The sequence below is a fragment of the Ornithorhynchus anatinus genome, chromosome X5 (assembly GCF_004115215.2).
Source record: "Ornithorhynchus anatinus isolate Pmale09 chromosome X5, mOrnAna1.pri.v4, whole genome shotgun sequence".
NCBI lineage: Eukaryota > Metazoa > Chordata > Mammalia > Monotremata > Ornithorhynchidae > Ornithorhynchus > Ornithorhynchus anatinus.
In genome coordinates this window covers 30,989,663-31,002,162 of record NC_041753.1, presented here as the reverse complement: position 1 = coordinate 31,002,162, position 12,500 = coordinate 30,989,663, and the positions used below count along the sequence as shown (strand labels likewise).

The 12,500-nt window shown below is 44.0% G+C and overlaps 1 protein-coding gene across 2 annotated transcripts in view; it reads right to left on the bottom strand.

Moving 5' to 3' along the window:
- Positions 1 to 2,335: 2,335 nt before the first annotated feature.
- The window catches only part of SNX24 (sorting nexin 24), a 152,404-nt gene continuing 142,239 nt past the window's right edge, over positions 2,336 to 12,500 (bottom strand). For both annotated transcript variants that reach the window (XM_029055245.1, XM_029055246.1), the window contains 2 exons: positions 12,044 to 12,108; positions 2,336 to 3,362 (listed from right to left, as the gene is read on the bottom strand). In XM_029055245.1, the coding sequence (XP_028911078.1) occupies positions 3,292 to 3,362; positions 12,044 to 12,108 (136 nt within the window). In that variant the 3' untranslated portion in view covers positions 2,336 to 3,291. The remainder of the gene's footprint in view (positions 3,363 to 12,043; positions 12,109 to 12,500) is intronic.

Here is a 12,500-nt window from a genome sequence, read left to right as displayed (position 1 = left end):
CTGGCCATGGGAGGACTAATTCATAGAAGGAGAGTGAGGTGTTATGGTACTTTGCATAGTAGAAGCAGCATGGTCTAGTGGATGGAACACAGGCCTGGGAATCAGATGGTCATGGGTTCTAATCATGAGCCCGCCACTTATCTGCTGTGTGGCCTTGGGCAAGTCACTTCACATCTCTGCGCCTCAGTTACCTCAACTATAAAATGGGGATTAAGACTGTGAGCACCATGCAGGATAGGGACAGGCTTATATCTACCCCAATGCTTAGTAGAGTGCCTGGCACAGAAAGCACTTAAAAAGTACCATAATTTATTAATTATTATTGTTAACACATGAACCACGGGTCAGCAGGAGACAAGTCTTGCCTCCTTTTGTCCCTTTCCTTCATTCTTTTTCTTTCCTTCTATCCCCCTTTTTCCACTTTTCTCCTCTCTCCCTGCTCAATCCCTCCTCTAGCCCCACCTCCTGCCTTTGACCAGACCCTGTCTCCATCTTGCCTAAGGTAACTGGATTTGTGGTCACTCTAGCTCCACAGCTAAAGCTGGAAAATAGGGAATTGGGGAAAGAGTTTATCTGTGCCACAAAAGTGGTCAAAAGATTGGAAAATAAACCTGTGAGAGAAAATTTGAGGAAGCGAAATGACCTTTTCAAGAGAAGGAAAAGGGATGATTTGGTTACAGTTTTTTAAGTTTAGGAAGAAGATGGAAGCCAGAATGAGGGAATAAAACTTACACACTAGCTTGAGGGAGGCGAACCATGATAGGGTGTGGTTTGAGGGCCCGGGCTGTCCCTATCCTGCCGCTTGATGACAAAAGAGGAGTGCAGGGGAGGCAGAAGCTCCTTTATATATAGTAGGTTGAACATGGGGAGTGGATAGAGCATGGACCTGGGAGTCAGAAGGACCTGTGGTCTAATCCTGGCTCCACCACTCGTCTGCTATGTGACCATGGGCAAATGACTTCTCTGTGCCTGTTAGCTCATCTGTAAAATGGGGATTAAGCCTGTGACTGTGTCCAACCTGATTATCCTGTATCTATCTCAGTGCTTAGTACAGTGCCGGGCACATAGTGCTTAACAAATACCATAAAAAAAGGGACTATTTGCTTAGGGCAAAGCTACCCCAAAGACTATCCCTTCCAAAGCAGTATACTGTACTTTTGATAAATTTGATGAGTTTTAACCTGTGCTCATTGTTGATTGGATTATATTCTTATTGTTTTCTGCCTTCCACCCCCACTCAGATTGGAAGACTTTTGTGGGCCATGGACCATGGCTGAATTCATTTTTCATGTTTTGACTCTAGTGCCTATGGCAGAACCTTGTGCCTAAAATCATAATGCATTGTAGAATTTTTTTTAGGCATTTTGCCATGTCCTGAGCTTCTCAAGTAGGAGAGCATGCAGGCCTCTTTCAGGGTTGCTAATACGTGAATGCTATCCATGAGGACAGAGTTCTAAACTAATGCTGATCCATGAAATTCCTACCTCCCTTCTAGTCTCCTGTGTAAGTCCAGAGTTCCTGCCCTGCAGGATTTGCCTCACTGTGGCCAACAGCCCAAACCACATCAGTTTCAAGATATCCATGCCAGTGTGTCCCTGACTTGGTTGCTGCAAAGTCTTAGTGCTGTGGAGTTGTTGTGATAGTCAGAGGCAGAACTGGGTTGAAAATGGCCCCGCAATTCACCAGGGAATGTGGATAAGTCATTCTCAAAGTGGCCCCCAGCTTACCTATTGGATACAGCCCACCTGCTTCATGTGAGAAGCACAGTCCTCTAGAATGTAAGTTCTTTGTGGACAGGGAATGTGACTGTTCATTGTTGCATTGTACTCTCCCAAGTGCTTAGTACAGTGCTTTGCATACAATAAGCGCTCAATAAATACAATTGAATGAAGAAGCCACTTCTCCCCCACTTGGCTACTGTAACTCCCTGTGGGCAGAAATCAGGTCTGCCAACTCCTTTCATTCAATTGTATTTATTGAGCGATTACTGTGTGCAAAGCATTGTACCAAGTGCTCTATTGTACTTCCCCAAGCACTTAGTACAAGGCTCTGCAACACAGTAGGTGCTCAATCTATACCACTGATAGATTATGTAGAGTAGTTCCCTCAAGACTCCCTACTTGAGGCTGCATAAAAGCAGCCGAGACTGGGGAGCAGTGGTGTGGGAGAGGGAAGGGTGAACCTGAATGGGTGGGTACATTCAGAAATGAGTGCACAGCTCTAAATTCAATTCATTCAATCGTATTTATTGAGCACTTACTGTGTGCAGAGCACTGTATGAGTAAGAGGTAATTTTGTGACTTTTTGATTGTCAAGTAGAACACTGATGCAAATATATTCTTGTATTTCAGTTTATTTTACAGCCCAATATCCAGTTATACACAAGCAATTAGTGAGTACTCCATTATTTCAGGCTGATGCTATTTTGTTAATTCTGCTTGTCTTCCCCTCAGGGATGTGTATATTTTCTTTCAAAGCCCCCGTTTTAGAAGGTGTGCTGTGGGGGGTGGGCAGAGATTTCAGGATGATGATTAGAAGTAATCACAGAGTGAGGTCCGCATGATTTCAGTGTTAAAATTGCTTCTGTATAATGCCACAGGGGAGCTTGGTACCCACCCATCTGAAGAAGCATGAATGAAAGTGATTAATAACCGAAACACCTAAAGACCACCAAGCAGGTGTCACAAAGATAGGAATGGTAAGTTTAGAATTCCACAATATTTCCGAGGGATTCAACATTTCCAGCCCAATCACTTCCTCCCTACCCTTTCCATTTATTTATTGCAGTGTCCTCGTCATGATTCTCTCTGGAACCAGCCCTTCCGCTGTACCCCCTGCCAGCAATGGATGAAACTGGGAAAAGTTGTACAGTACTAAGGGTTAGTGTAAATTAAATCCGTTACAGAAGGAGGTTAGGAAAGCTTATCTGCCTCAGTTAGTAGTAGTAGCGTTCAGTGTGTGACTCCTTTAGCATGATGTTACTGAAACAGATTATTTTGCCACCTCATACTAGCAGTTATAAAACTAGGCAATATTGGGGGGGGGGCCAGGGGGCTCTTTTTTCTGTGCTCTTGCACTGTCACCTATGCCCACCTGGACAGAAGTTCCTCCCACCATTAGAATTTGGGACAAGCCCCATTTGAACAGAAACACCCACTGCCTGGAATTAGTTGGGACCAAGCCTTTTGCTGCTGAGCTGGTAGGTCACAGGGGTTTGGTAATGAGGTTGACGCTGATTTCTTGACTATGACTTTGAAACTTGCTTCGGCTTCCTCTGGCCCCACAGGATTTCTACCTGGGCTGTGGATGAGGATAAAAAACCCCATGGAGAACTCCTTCAATAACTACGTTGGGAAAATCATCTGAAAAACAAAAAAGAAAAATGGCTTTCTTTCGACCGACAATGCAATATAGACCACAGCAAGGTAAGACATACTATAATTTAAGAAACTGCATCCATGTTTAGGATGTGTTATTAGTAATGCTGTTTCAGCACTAATGCCACTTTAGTATACCACTAGGTCCTTCATGAATGTGCTGCCCGATTTGTAGCTTATTGATTTAAAGGGATGTTCTAATACTTACTGCTGCTGGGCTCCAGCGCTTTATCTGGATCTTTTCTCGCAAGGAAGATGGATTACACTGACAATTCAATTTCTAACAAAATCTCAATAGACTTGAAAGAATTCCAAGATTTCTACTGGGAATACTTCACTGCAGTTTTTCCATTGTGGTTTACAGCGGCATTTAGGCCAGGTCGTCTCGAGGATGTTTGGACCACCAGCCTGGCTTCTTGAGAGCAATAAGACGGTATTCCACATCGCTGACTTAAAAGGGCAAATTTCCTTCAAAAGTCAACCTGTCAGACTTGAAAAAGCAACCATGTTCTCAGCCCAGATGCAAAGGAAGCTCAGGGATAAAGGTTATATTTTTCCACATTAAAGTTACCAGGCCAGATAAAATGTAAACCAATCACTTGATCATGAGAACTAATAGTCACTTCAAAGACAGAAAGGATATATGCCCTTAAAGGTTATGAAATGACCTTGTTGACCCCGGCCATATTGAGACATCGAGCTTTAATGTTTACTGCTTGGAGATTGAAAATGATGGGACCTCTTAAAACCACCAGATCTGAAAAACCTTGTATCATTCATTCATTCATTAATTTTTCCCTCAAATTTATACACCCTCACCACTTTTTAAAACACCAGGGAATGACTTATATTATTAATGTCTTTATATTCAGAGTCTCCCACTGTTACTGAAAGGTCATTTGCAAAAGTTTTTTTTAAAACCAGTAACTTTCAGTCATATCGAATTTCTGAGCATCGGGTAAAAGCTACAATCCCACTGTATGATGTGAAATATTAGATCTAAAGCAGGAGTTTAGAAGTTTTGAATTCCCTGGGAAAACCAAAGCAAAACACATACACAAAGAGGATAACCTGAATGCTTTTTAGACTGAACAGAGGGTCTTCTCCTAATTTGGTTGGGAAGATAGCCAAACAATTTAAAAGTTGCTGGGAGATGTAGGATGAGTTGGTCTAAACCCACAGTATCAGTAGTATGTCTGAGAAGACACTTCCACATCCAGTTTTCTCTGCCAGGGTAATCTCACAATCTTGCAAGGAGATAGGTGAACACAAAGGTGTGACTGAACAGCAACATTTCACTGGCAATTAAATTCTGAAAACATCAAAAGCTTTTTTTTTTTCCCTGCTGGGCCAGCTACAATGTGAAAAGCATATGGGATGAGACATGAATGATACTAATCGAGTTATTTGTTGAATAAAATGAAGTTGCGTAGATAATAATGCTGGTATTTGTTAAGCGCTTACTATGTGCAGAGCACTGTTCTAAGCGCTGAGGTAGATACAGGGTAATCAAGTTGTCCCAGGTGAGGCTCACAGTTAATCCCCATTTTACAGATGAGGGAATTTAGGCCCAGAGAAGTTAAGTGACTTGCCCACAGTCACACAGCTGACAAGTGGCAGAGCCGGGATTCAAACCCATGACCTCTGACTCCCAAGCTCGTTCTCTTTCCACTGAGCCACGATGTTGGTCTGATATCAGCTAAAGGTTGAAGCAGCAAATTGAGACACTGAGTGTTGGGCTTGATCCACGAAAATTATAACTGTGCACAGTGGGGGTGGTGCACTGTCAAATGAGAGTTTGATTTTGGAACCCATGGTAGAGGGAGGCAATTCATCCCTATTAAGAAGGTTTCTCAATGGACTAAAAATGATTGACAACCTTATATTAGAATGTACTTAACGGTTTTAGGACATAAGTCACTTTACTGGGAGAATACAGCAAACTTCTGAGGTAAAGGCATTATTACTTCAGGAAGGGACAAAAAAGACCGGTGCCTGCTAATCGGGGTAGATGTGGTCCCTGTTCCAGATGGGGCTTATAGTCTAAGTAGGAGGCAGAACAGGTATTGAACCCCCATTTTACAGGTGAGGAAGCTGAGGGGTAGAGAAGTGGAGGGACTTGCCCAAGGTTACCCAGCAGATAAGTGGCAAGAGCTGGGATTAGAATCCAGGTCCCCTGATTCCCAGGCCTGTGCTCATTCTACCAGGTCATGCTACTTCCCTAAGACTAAAGGCTGTCTTCTTGGAAAGTGACCTGTAGGCAAGCAGGTTCTTAGCCAGTGGAATGGAAATTATTCATTGCATGTGGAGGCATCCATGAACACCAGCACTTCTGGTCCACTGTTTAATGTCAGACCCTGCTGACTGTATACGCTTTCTAGTAGGACTTGCTCATTTAGCATTATAAATAGCTGGGGCTGCAGGGCCACATTTTTCAACTGCTAGGGAGCAAACTTCACAGCAGGTTGAAAAATGTTGCGGGCTCCACATTTGTTTTGACAGCATTCATGATATCAGCCTTGTTAGTGTTTTAAGATATGACTGGCCCCGCTGAAGCATTGGTTTGAGGGGGCTTAACGAGTTTATATTTAAACGTATCTTCTTTAAAATTAAAAATCAACCAATTGTATTTATTGAGCACTTACTACATGCAAAGCACTGTACTAAGCACTTGGGAGAGTGTGATACAACAGAATTAGCAGATACTTTCCCTGCACATAATGAGAGTACAGTCTAGAGGGGGAGACAGAATAAAACAATGCCAATACGATTACTAAAGTGTACACCTACAGCAAAACCCCGTACAGTACATTAATCTTGGATGACACCTGCCCATCCGTTTCTAGAGTCGTTTCAGAACTCATAGACTGGGCTAAGCCATTGGGTCTCTGCATTTAATAGTGTTGGAAAACCAGAAGTAGTGAAGCTTTCAGTAAAGTCAGCTTCCCTCCCTAATAAAGCTGTCTTCTGTCCTCCAAGATGCCACTGATGATGAAGTTCATCCATGGATGCATGGGTGAGACTGAAAAGGCCAGTGTGAATCCCACAGTCACGGGTCACAGTATGCACACACAAAGGCCAATGCTTGTGCCATCATCTTTGCGGCTCGCAGCACCTGGCACTGTTCTCATTTTTGCCTCTTTGTTTCAGGATCTTTATGGGGCTTCTGCTCCAACAGAGTCATACCTTTCCTGGTGGCAGCATGAAGTGGTGTTCTGGCTGTAGCAACTGACTCCCAGCTGTGATACAGCATTGTAATAATTGTAATAATAATTGTGGTATTTGTTAAGTTCTTACTATATGCCAGGCACTGTTCTGTGGCTTTTTTTTAATATGCCCCTAAATCATTTTCCCTGACCTCCTTGATGGGTGACCTTGGGCAAGTCACTTAAGTCCTCTCCCCTGAGTTTCCTCATCTATAAAATGGGAATTAAATACCCATGTGGTCTCCTTCAGCTGTGAGCCCCGTGTGGGACAAGGAGACCTAATTATCTGGTATCTATCTCAACACTCAGTAAAGTGCTTGGCATATAATAAGTGCTTGACAAATCTTACAGTTAAGAAACACAATTCTGTGGTAGCATTTAGCTCTGTGTTGCCTATTTAGATATTTGGCTTCATGTATGGCTTCCCTGGTGCAGGTTGATACATCACCTCAGTTTTCTTCAGGCTTAATGTCAACCTATAATGCCTGGCTGATTTGAGAAATTGATTTATAGTGATTCATATGTCTTCGTGGGGGTGTGCCTCTAGGGTGCAGGCATATGCATACAGTGACTCCTGAATGTCTATAGGACTGTGGATGATGCTTGGCTTTAAGTCAGTTTTTAATGGTATTTGTTAATAATAATAATTGTGGTATCTGTTAAGTGCTTACTATGTACCAGGCACTATAAGCCCTGGTTGGACACAATGCCTGTCCCACATGGGGATCACAGTCTTAATCCCCATTTTACAGATGAGGTAACTGAGGCCCAGAGAAGTAAAGTGACTGGCCCAAGGCCACACAGCAGACAAGTGGCAGAACTGGGAGTAGAACTCAAGTACTTCTGACTTCCAGGCCCGTATTCTATCCACTAAGCCACACTTCTTCCCATTGGAGTTGGAACAGTCCCCCAGAGGTGCGGGAATTTATTCTAACACCTCCATCCGGGTCCTCTGTTGCATCTTTGTTGCATCTTTGTTTGAGAAGCAGTATGGCTCAGTGGGAAGAGCACGGGCTTGGGAATCAGAGGTCATGGGTTCTAATCACAGCTCTGGTGCTTGTCAGCTGTGTGACTTTGGGCAAGTCACCTCATTTCTCTGTGCCTCAGTTACCTCATCTGTAAAATGGGGGTTAAGACTGTGAGCCCCACATGGGACAACCTGATCACTTTGTATCCCCCCCAGCGCTTAGAGCAGTGCTTTGCACATAGTAAGCATTTAACAAATACCACCATTATTATTATTATCTTCCAGTATAGTTACGTAGATTAAATTGAACAGGATTGGAACCTCTACAGATCCCTGCTTTACCCCACTGGTGATGGAGAATTCACCTCTCCGCAGCTAAACCCTCTTCTCCCCCCTTTCCCTCTCCTCCTCCCCCTCTCCCATCCCACCCCCTCAGCACTGTACTCGTCTGCTCGACTGTATATATCTTTATTACCCTATTTATTCTGTTTATTTTGTTTAATTAGATGTACATCACCCTGATTCTATTTAGTTGCCATTGTTTTTATGAGAAGTTCTTCCCCTTGACTCTATTGCCATTGTTCTTGTCTGCCTGTCTCCCCCAATTAGACTGTAAGCCCGTCAGACGGCAGGGACTGTCTCTATCTGTTGCCGACTTGTTCATTCCAAGCGTTTAGTACAGCTTGTACACATAGTAAGCGCTCAATAAATACTATTGAATGAATGAATGAATGGAGAATGGATCAGACAGGGCACTCCCTGGCTCTAACAAAGCCAGACATCTTGTCATGAAGTAGTTTCAGAATCTTAATGAACTTCTCAGGGTGGTCAAATTTGCTAAGTAATTTCCAGAGTCCAGATCTACAGCCGGTGTCAAATGCTTTTGCAAAGTCTATGGTCATAAGGTTTATTTATACCCACCTTCAGCGCTGGCATAGGTGTCTATTCAATTGTACATTCAAATACTTTCACCAACACAGTGCTTTGCACACAGTAAGCGCTCAATAAATACAATTGAATGAATTACTCTAGCTGTAAATATTTTTATGCCTGTCTCCCTTAACACATCTCTTCTATGTGGTGTTCTTTCCCAGGTGCTTAATGCAGTGCATTTCACTTGGTAGGTATTCAAATACACAAAGCCATACATGTGTGTATATCTTGGTACTTCTTCCTGCACTTTTCCCCATACCTAATGTGCTGCAGAAATCTGGTCCACTATGCCAAGCTGTGATTCTGGGAGCATTCAGCTGGCCAATCCAGAAAGAACCCCGACTAGGATATTGTTGGCAATGGAAAGTAATGAGATGCAATCTAATCTTGTCGATCGATGGTATTTATTGAGCGCTTGCTATGTGCACAGCACTGTCCTAAGCGCTTGGGAGAATGCAATTCAACAGAGTTAGCAGACATGTTCCCTGCCCAGAACGAGCTTACAGTCTAGAGGGGGAGACTGGCATTAAGACAAGTAAGTAATTTGTGATATGTACTTAAAGATCATAAGCACTCCTTCCCGACTCCACAGTTCTGGCCACGCCCCCGAGCTGGTGCCAGGCTTCCTGGCTGTCCAATAAAAGTGCAGTGGGAGGAGAATGGTTGTGATCCTCCACTTCTTGGTTAAACTAAAGTCCTTGGCCATTATCATAACTGATTCCAATGGGCAATTTTAAAGCAAGAGTTGCAAGGGGTACTCACAAAGGGAAGAAAGTCACCGGGCTGCATGGGATTGGCAAATGCCCAAGCAATGTATGACTTTTGGTGAATGAACACTGCCCATTTACCATCTGGTGCTCACAAACACCATCTTCTACCTTACAGACTAAAGAAGAAAATCCTGAATGCAGCCACGATGCAAACAGTGGCATCTCATAGTGTGGCAGAGGAACCTCAAGGATATAGGGATCCCAGCAGCCACCTGTGGTGCAGAACCCTGGCTCGCTCATTGGTTTGTAAGCTCCAAATTCCCATCGACTATACCACTGGCCTGTTGCAAAGGGGTCTCCCGGTGCCAAAGTAACTCAACGTTGAGTGACTGGAGAACAAAGGCATCCACAAGGACCTCTGCAGCAACTGCACAACGGCCCTGATGGAACAGGAGCAAACTTGCTCGACAGTCCCTGATATAAGCAACACAGGGGTGTTTCTCCATGAAACTGGATACTGGGCATGGCCATGCAAAGTCACCCAGGTTAGTTCCAGGCAAATGACTGAGATGAAGTCTATTTTCAGCAAGGCATCTACCGCAACAGCAGCACCCTGGCACTCAGACAGGAGTGAGGCTAATAGAAACCTGTGACCCGATGTGCAGCTCAAGTTCTAGAGCACACAGGGCTATGCAGACCATCATGAAAACAAGAACTTTCATGCTCCACATCATTTTCCCCCAGAGTACTATGCTAATCTGTGCCGATTACTCCACAGCACTTATGTATGTATTCATAGTTTAGTTTGATGTCTGTCTTTCCCTCTAGACTCTAAGCTCCTGGTTGGCAGGGAATGTGTCTACCAACCCTATTGGATTGTACTTTCCAAAAGTGCTTAGTATCAATCAATTATATTCATTGAGTGGCTCCTGGGTGCAGAGCACTGTACTAAGTGTTTGGGAGAGTACAATATAATAGAGTTGGTAGACCTGTTCCATGCTCACAATGAGCTTACAGTCTAGAGGGGGAGACAGGCATTAATATAAATAAATTACAGATATGTAAATAAGTGCTGAGGGAGGGGCGAATAAAGGGTGCAAATCCAAATGCAAGGGAGTGGGAGAAGAGGAAAGGAGGGCTTAGGGAAGGCCTCTTGGAGGAGATGTGCCTTCAATAAGGCCTTGAATGTGGGGAGGGTAATTCTTGGATATGAAGAGACAGTTCGTTCCAGGCTAGAGGCGGGACATGGGCAAGAGGTCGGCAGCAAGACAGATGAGATCGAGGTACAGTGAATAGGCTGGCATTAGAGGAGTGAAGTGTGTGGGCTGGGTTGTAGCAAGAGAGCAGCAAGATGAGGTAGGGGACGAGGTGACTGTTTCAAAACCAATGGTAAGTTTCTGTACAGTGTTCTGCACACAGTAAATGCTCAGTAAATACCATTGATTGACTGACTGTTTGCTAAAACTTAGAGGCAGCCAATTAGGTGTGTGAGAGCCCAACTACTGGCTGTTAGTTCAGATTCCAGCAGTCAGACTTCAGCCCGGGGTGCCTGCAATTCAGGATCTGCCTGCAATTCAGGATCCAGATTACTGGCAGCGAGTCAAAATGCTTTTCCATTCTAATCCAGTACTGAACTCGTCGAAACAAGGGGGCCGAGCCAAACGTCCAATGGAAGCCAAGGAGTGAAAGCTGCCCTAATCTGTATAGGAATCAGCAGGATTCAGTGAATAAGATAAGTTACTGAGCTTTATTCTCCCACCTGCATAATCTGCCTACCCAGTGTCCTCTTGAAGTGCCATTTCGGGGTAAGGCCAGGGCTGCTATTGCACAGCAATGGCCATCCTATTGCCAGTGTAGTTACTGCCCTGATTGGACCTCTATGAGAGTGTCTGAAAAAGAAGAGTGGTGATTTTAGGGGCGGGCACATTTAAGAGTCCCTGAGTCTTATTTAGCTTGGCCTGCTATGGCCTTCAGGTGACCCCATGGGCATCCAGCCTAGATTGGGCTGGGCCTGTTGCCAAACAAAGGGCTAGGATGATTACCTAGGGTTCTCCAAACTGGCAACAAACAGACTTGTCCCTCTTTGGGGCACCTTCAGGCCAGATCAGGTCTCGTGAAGCACCTTTAAGGCATCAGTTCTGACTGGATCCCTGTGCCCCCCTAAGAAAGCAGCTCTGGGCTGGCCATGTGGCTGGGGAGCACCGAGTCAGCGTTTCAGCAACTGAGGCAGATGCACACTTCCATGACAGAAGCCAGCTCCTGGGCCCCTAGCTCCAGAGAAACAGATGGAAAGGTGTTACTCTGATATGGTTTTAAAACTGGGGTTGGAATTCCATGCTAAAAATGGTGGCATAAATCAAATCCATTTTCAGGTATGTACTCTTCTTAAATACTTATCAAAATATTCATTTTAGAAATTGTAGAAATTCAGTGACTGAGAACCTATTCCTGGGGTTATCCAAGAACACAGCTAGGGAGAGAAAAACCTACTGCTTTTGGGGGAGTGGAACTGTATTCAAAAATGACTGTGGGCTTCGGTTCAAACCCTGTCAGCAAAATGAAGAACACGGTCAACAATCATTAACAGGAAAAGAAAAGGCAGAAACACAAGTGTGTCCATGATTGGAAATCACAGGTGATTTTTAGAACAGAGAGAAAAATGACCTCTTCTCAAGAAAGACCTCCCCTACATAAAGTTTTTACATATCTTTTACCCAAGAACAATGACTTTATTGTCTGAACATTAGGCTCTAGACCAGTGGCACTCTGCAAGGCCCACATTAAAACATGGTTTATGTGGTGTAGGGTCAGATCCGTAAAGAGCTGTTAACAGATGACAGGTTTGATTACCGTTGGCTGTAGGCAAGACATATGGATCCCTTAGGAACAGCAGCACAGGCTGGTGGGACAGTTTGCTAGAAAGGTCAAGAACATGAATGTCAGCATCAAGGGAGAGTAAACAGAAAACACTACAAACTAGCTTTGAGGTGATCAAACTGCGGCACAGTAATGTCAGGAGGTTCCTTTGTCCAACTATGTGGACAAAAAGAAAAATGAATTGTAGCGGTCAGAACGCCAATGCCTGCTGGTTTTCTTAACTCAAGTGCAGTTAGTATTGTAAATAGGCCTAAGCAAGATTTGGGAAACTGCTTCATCATTACTCAAGCCATGTTTTTTTGTCCATTTCATGAAATGATGAAGGAAACCTTCTTCCCCTAACTATCCTACTACAACTTCAGGATCATTTTCTTATATAGTTGTAGTTTGTTAAACCAATTGCCCCTGGGAAGATTTCCAAGTGAAACAT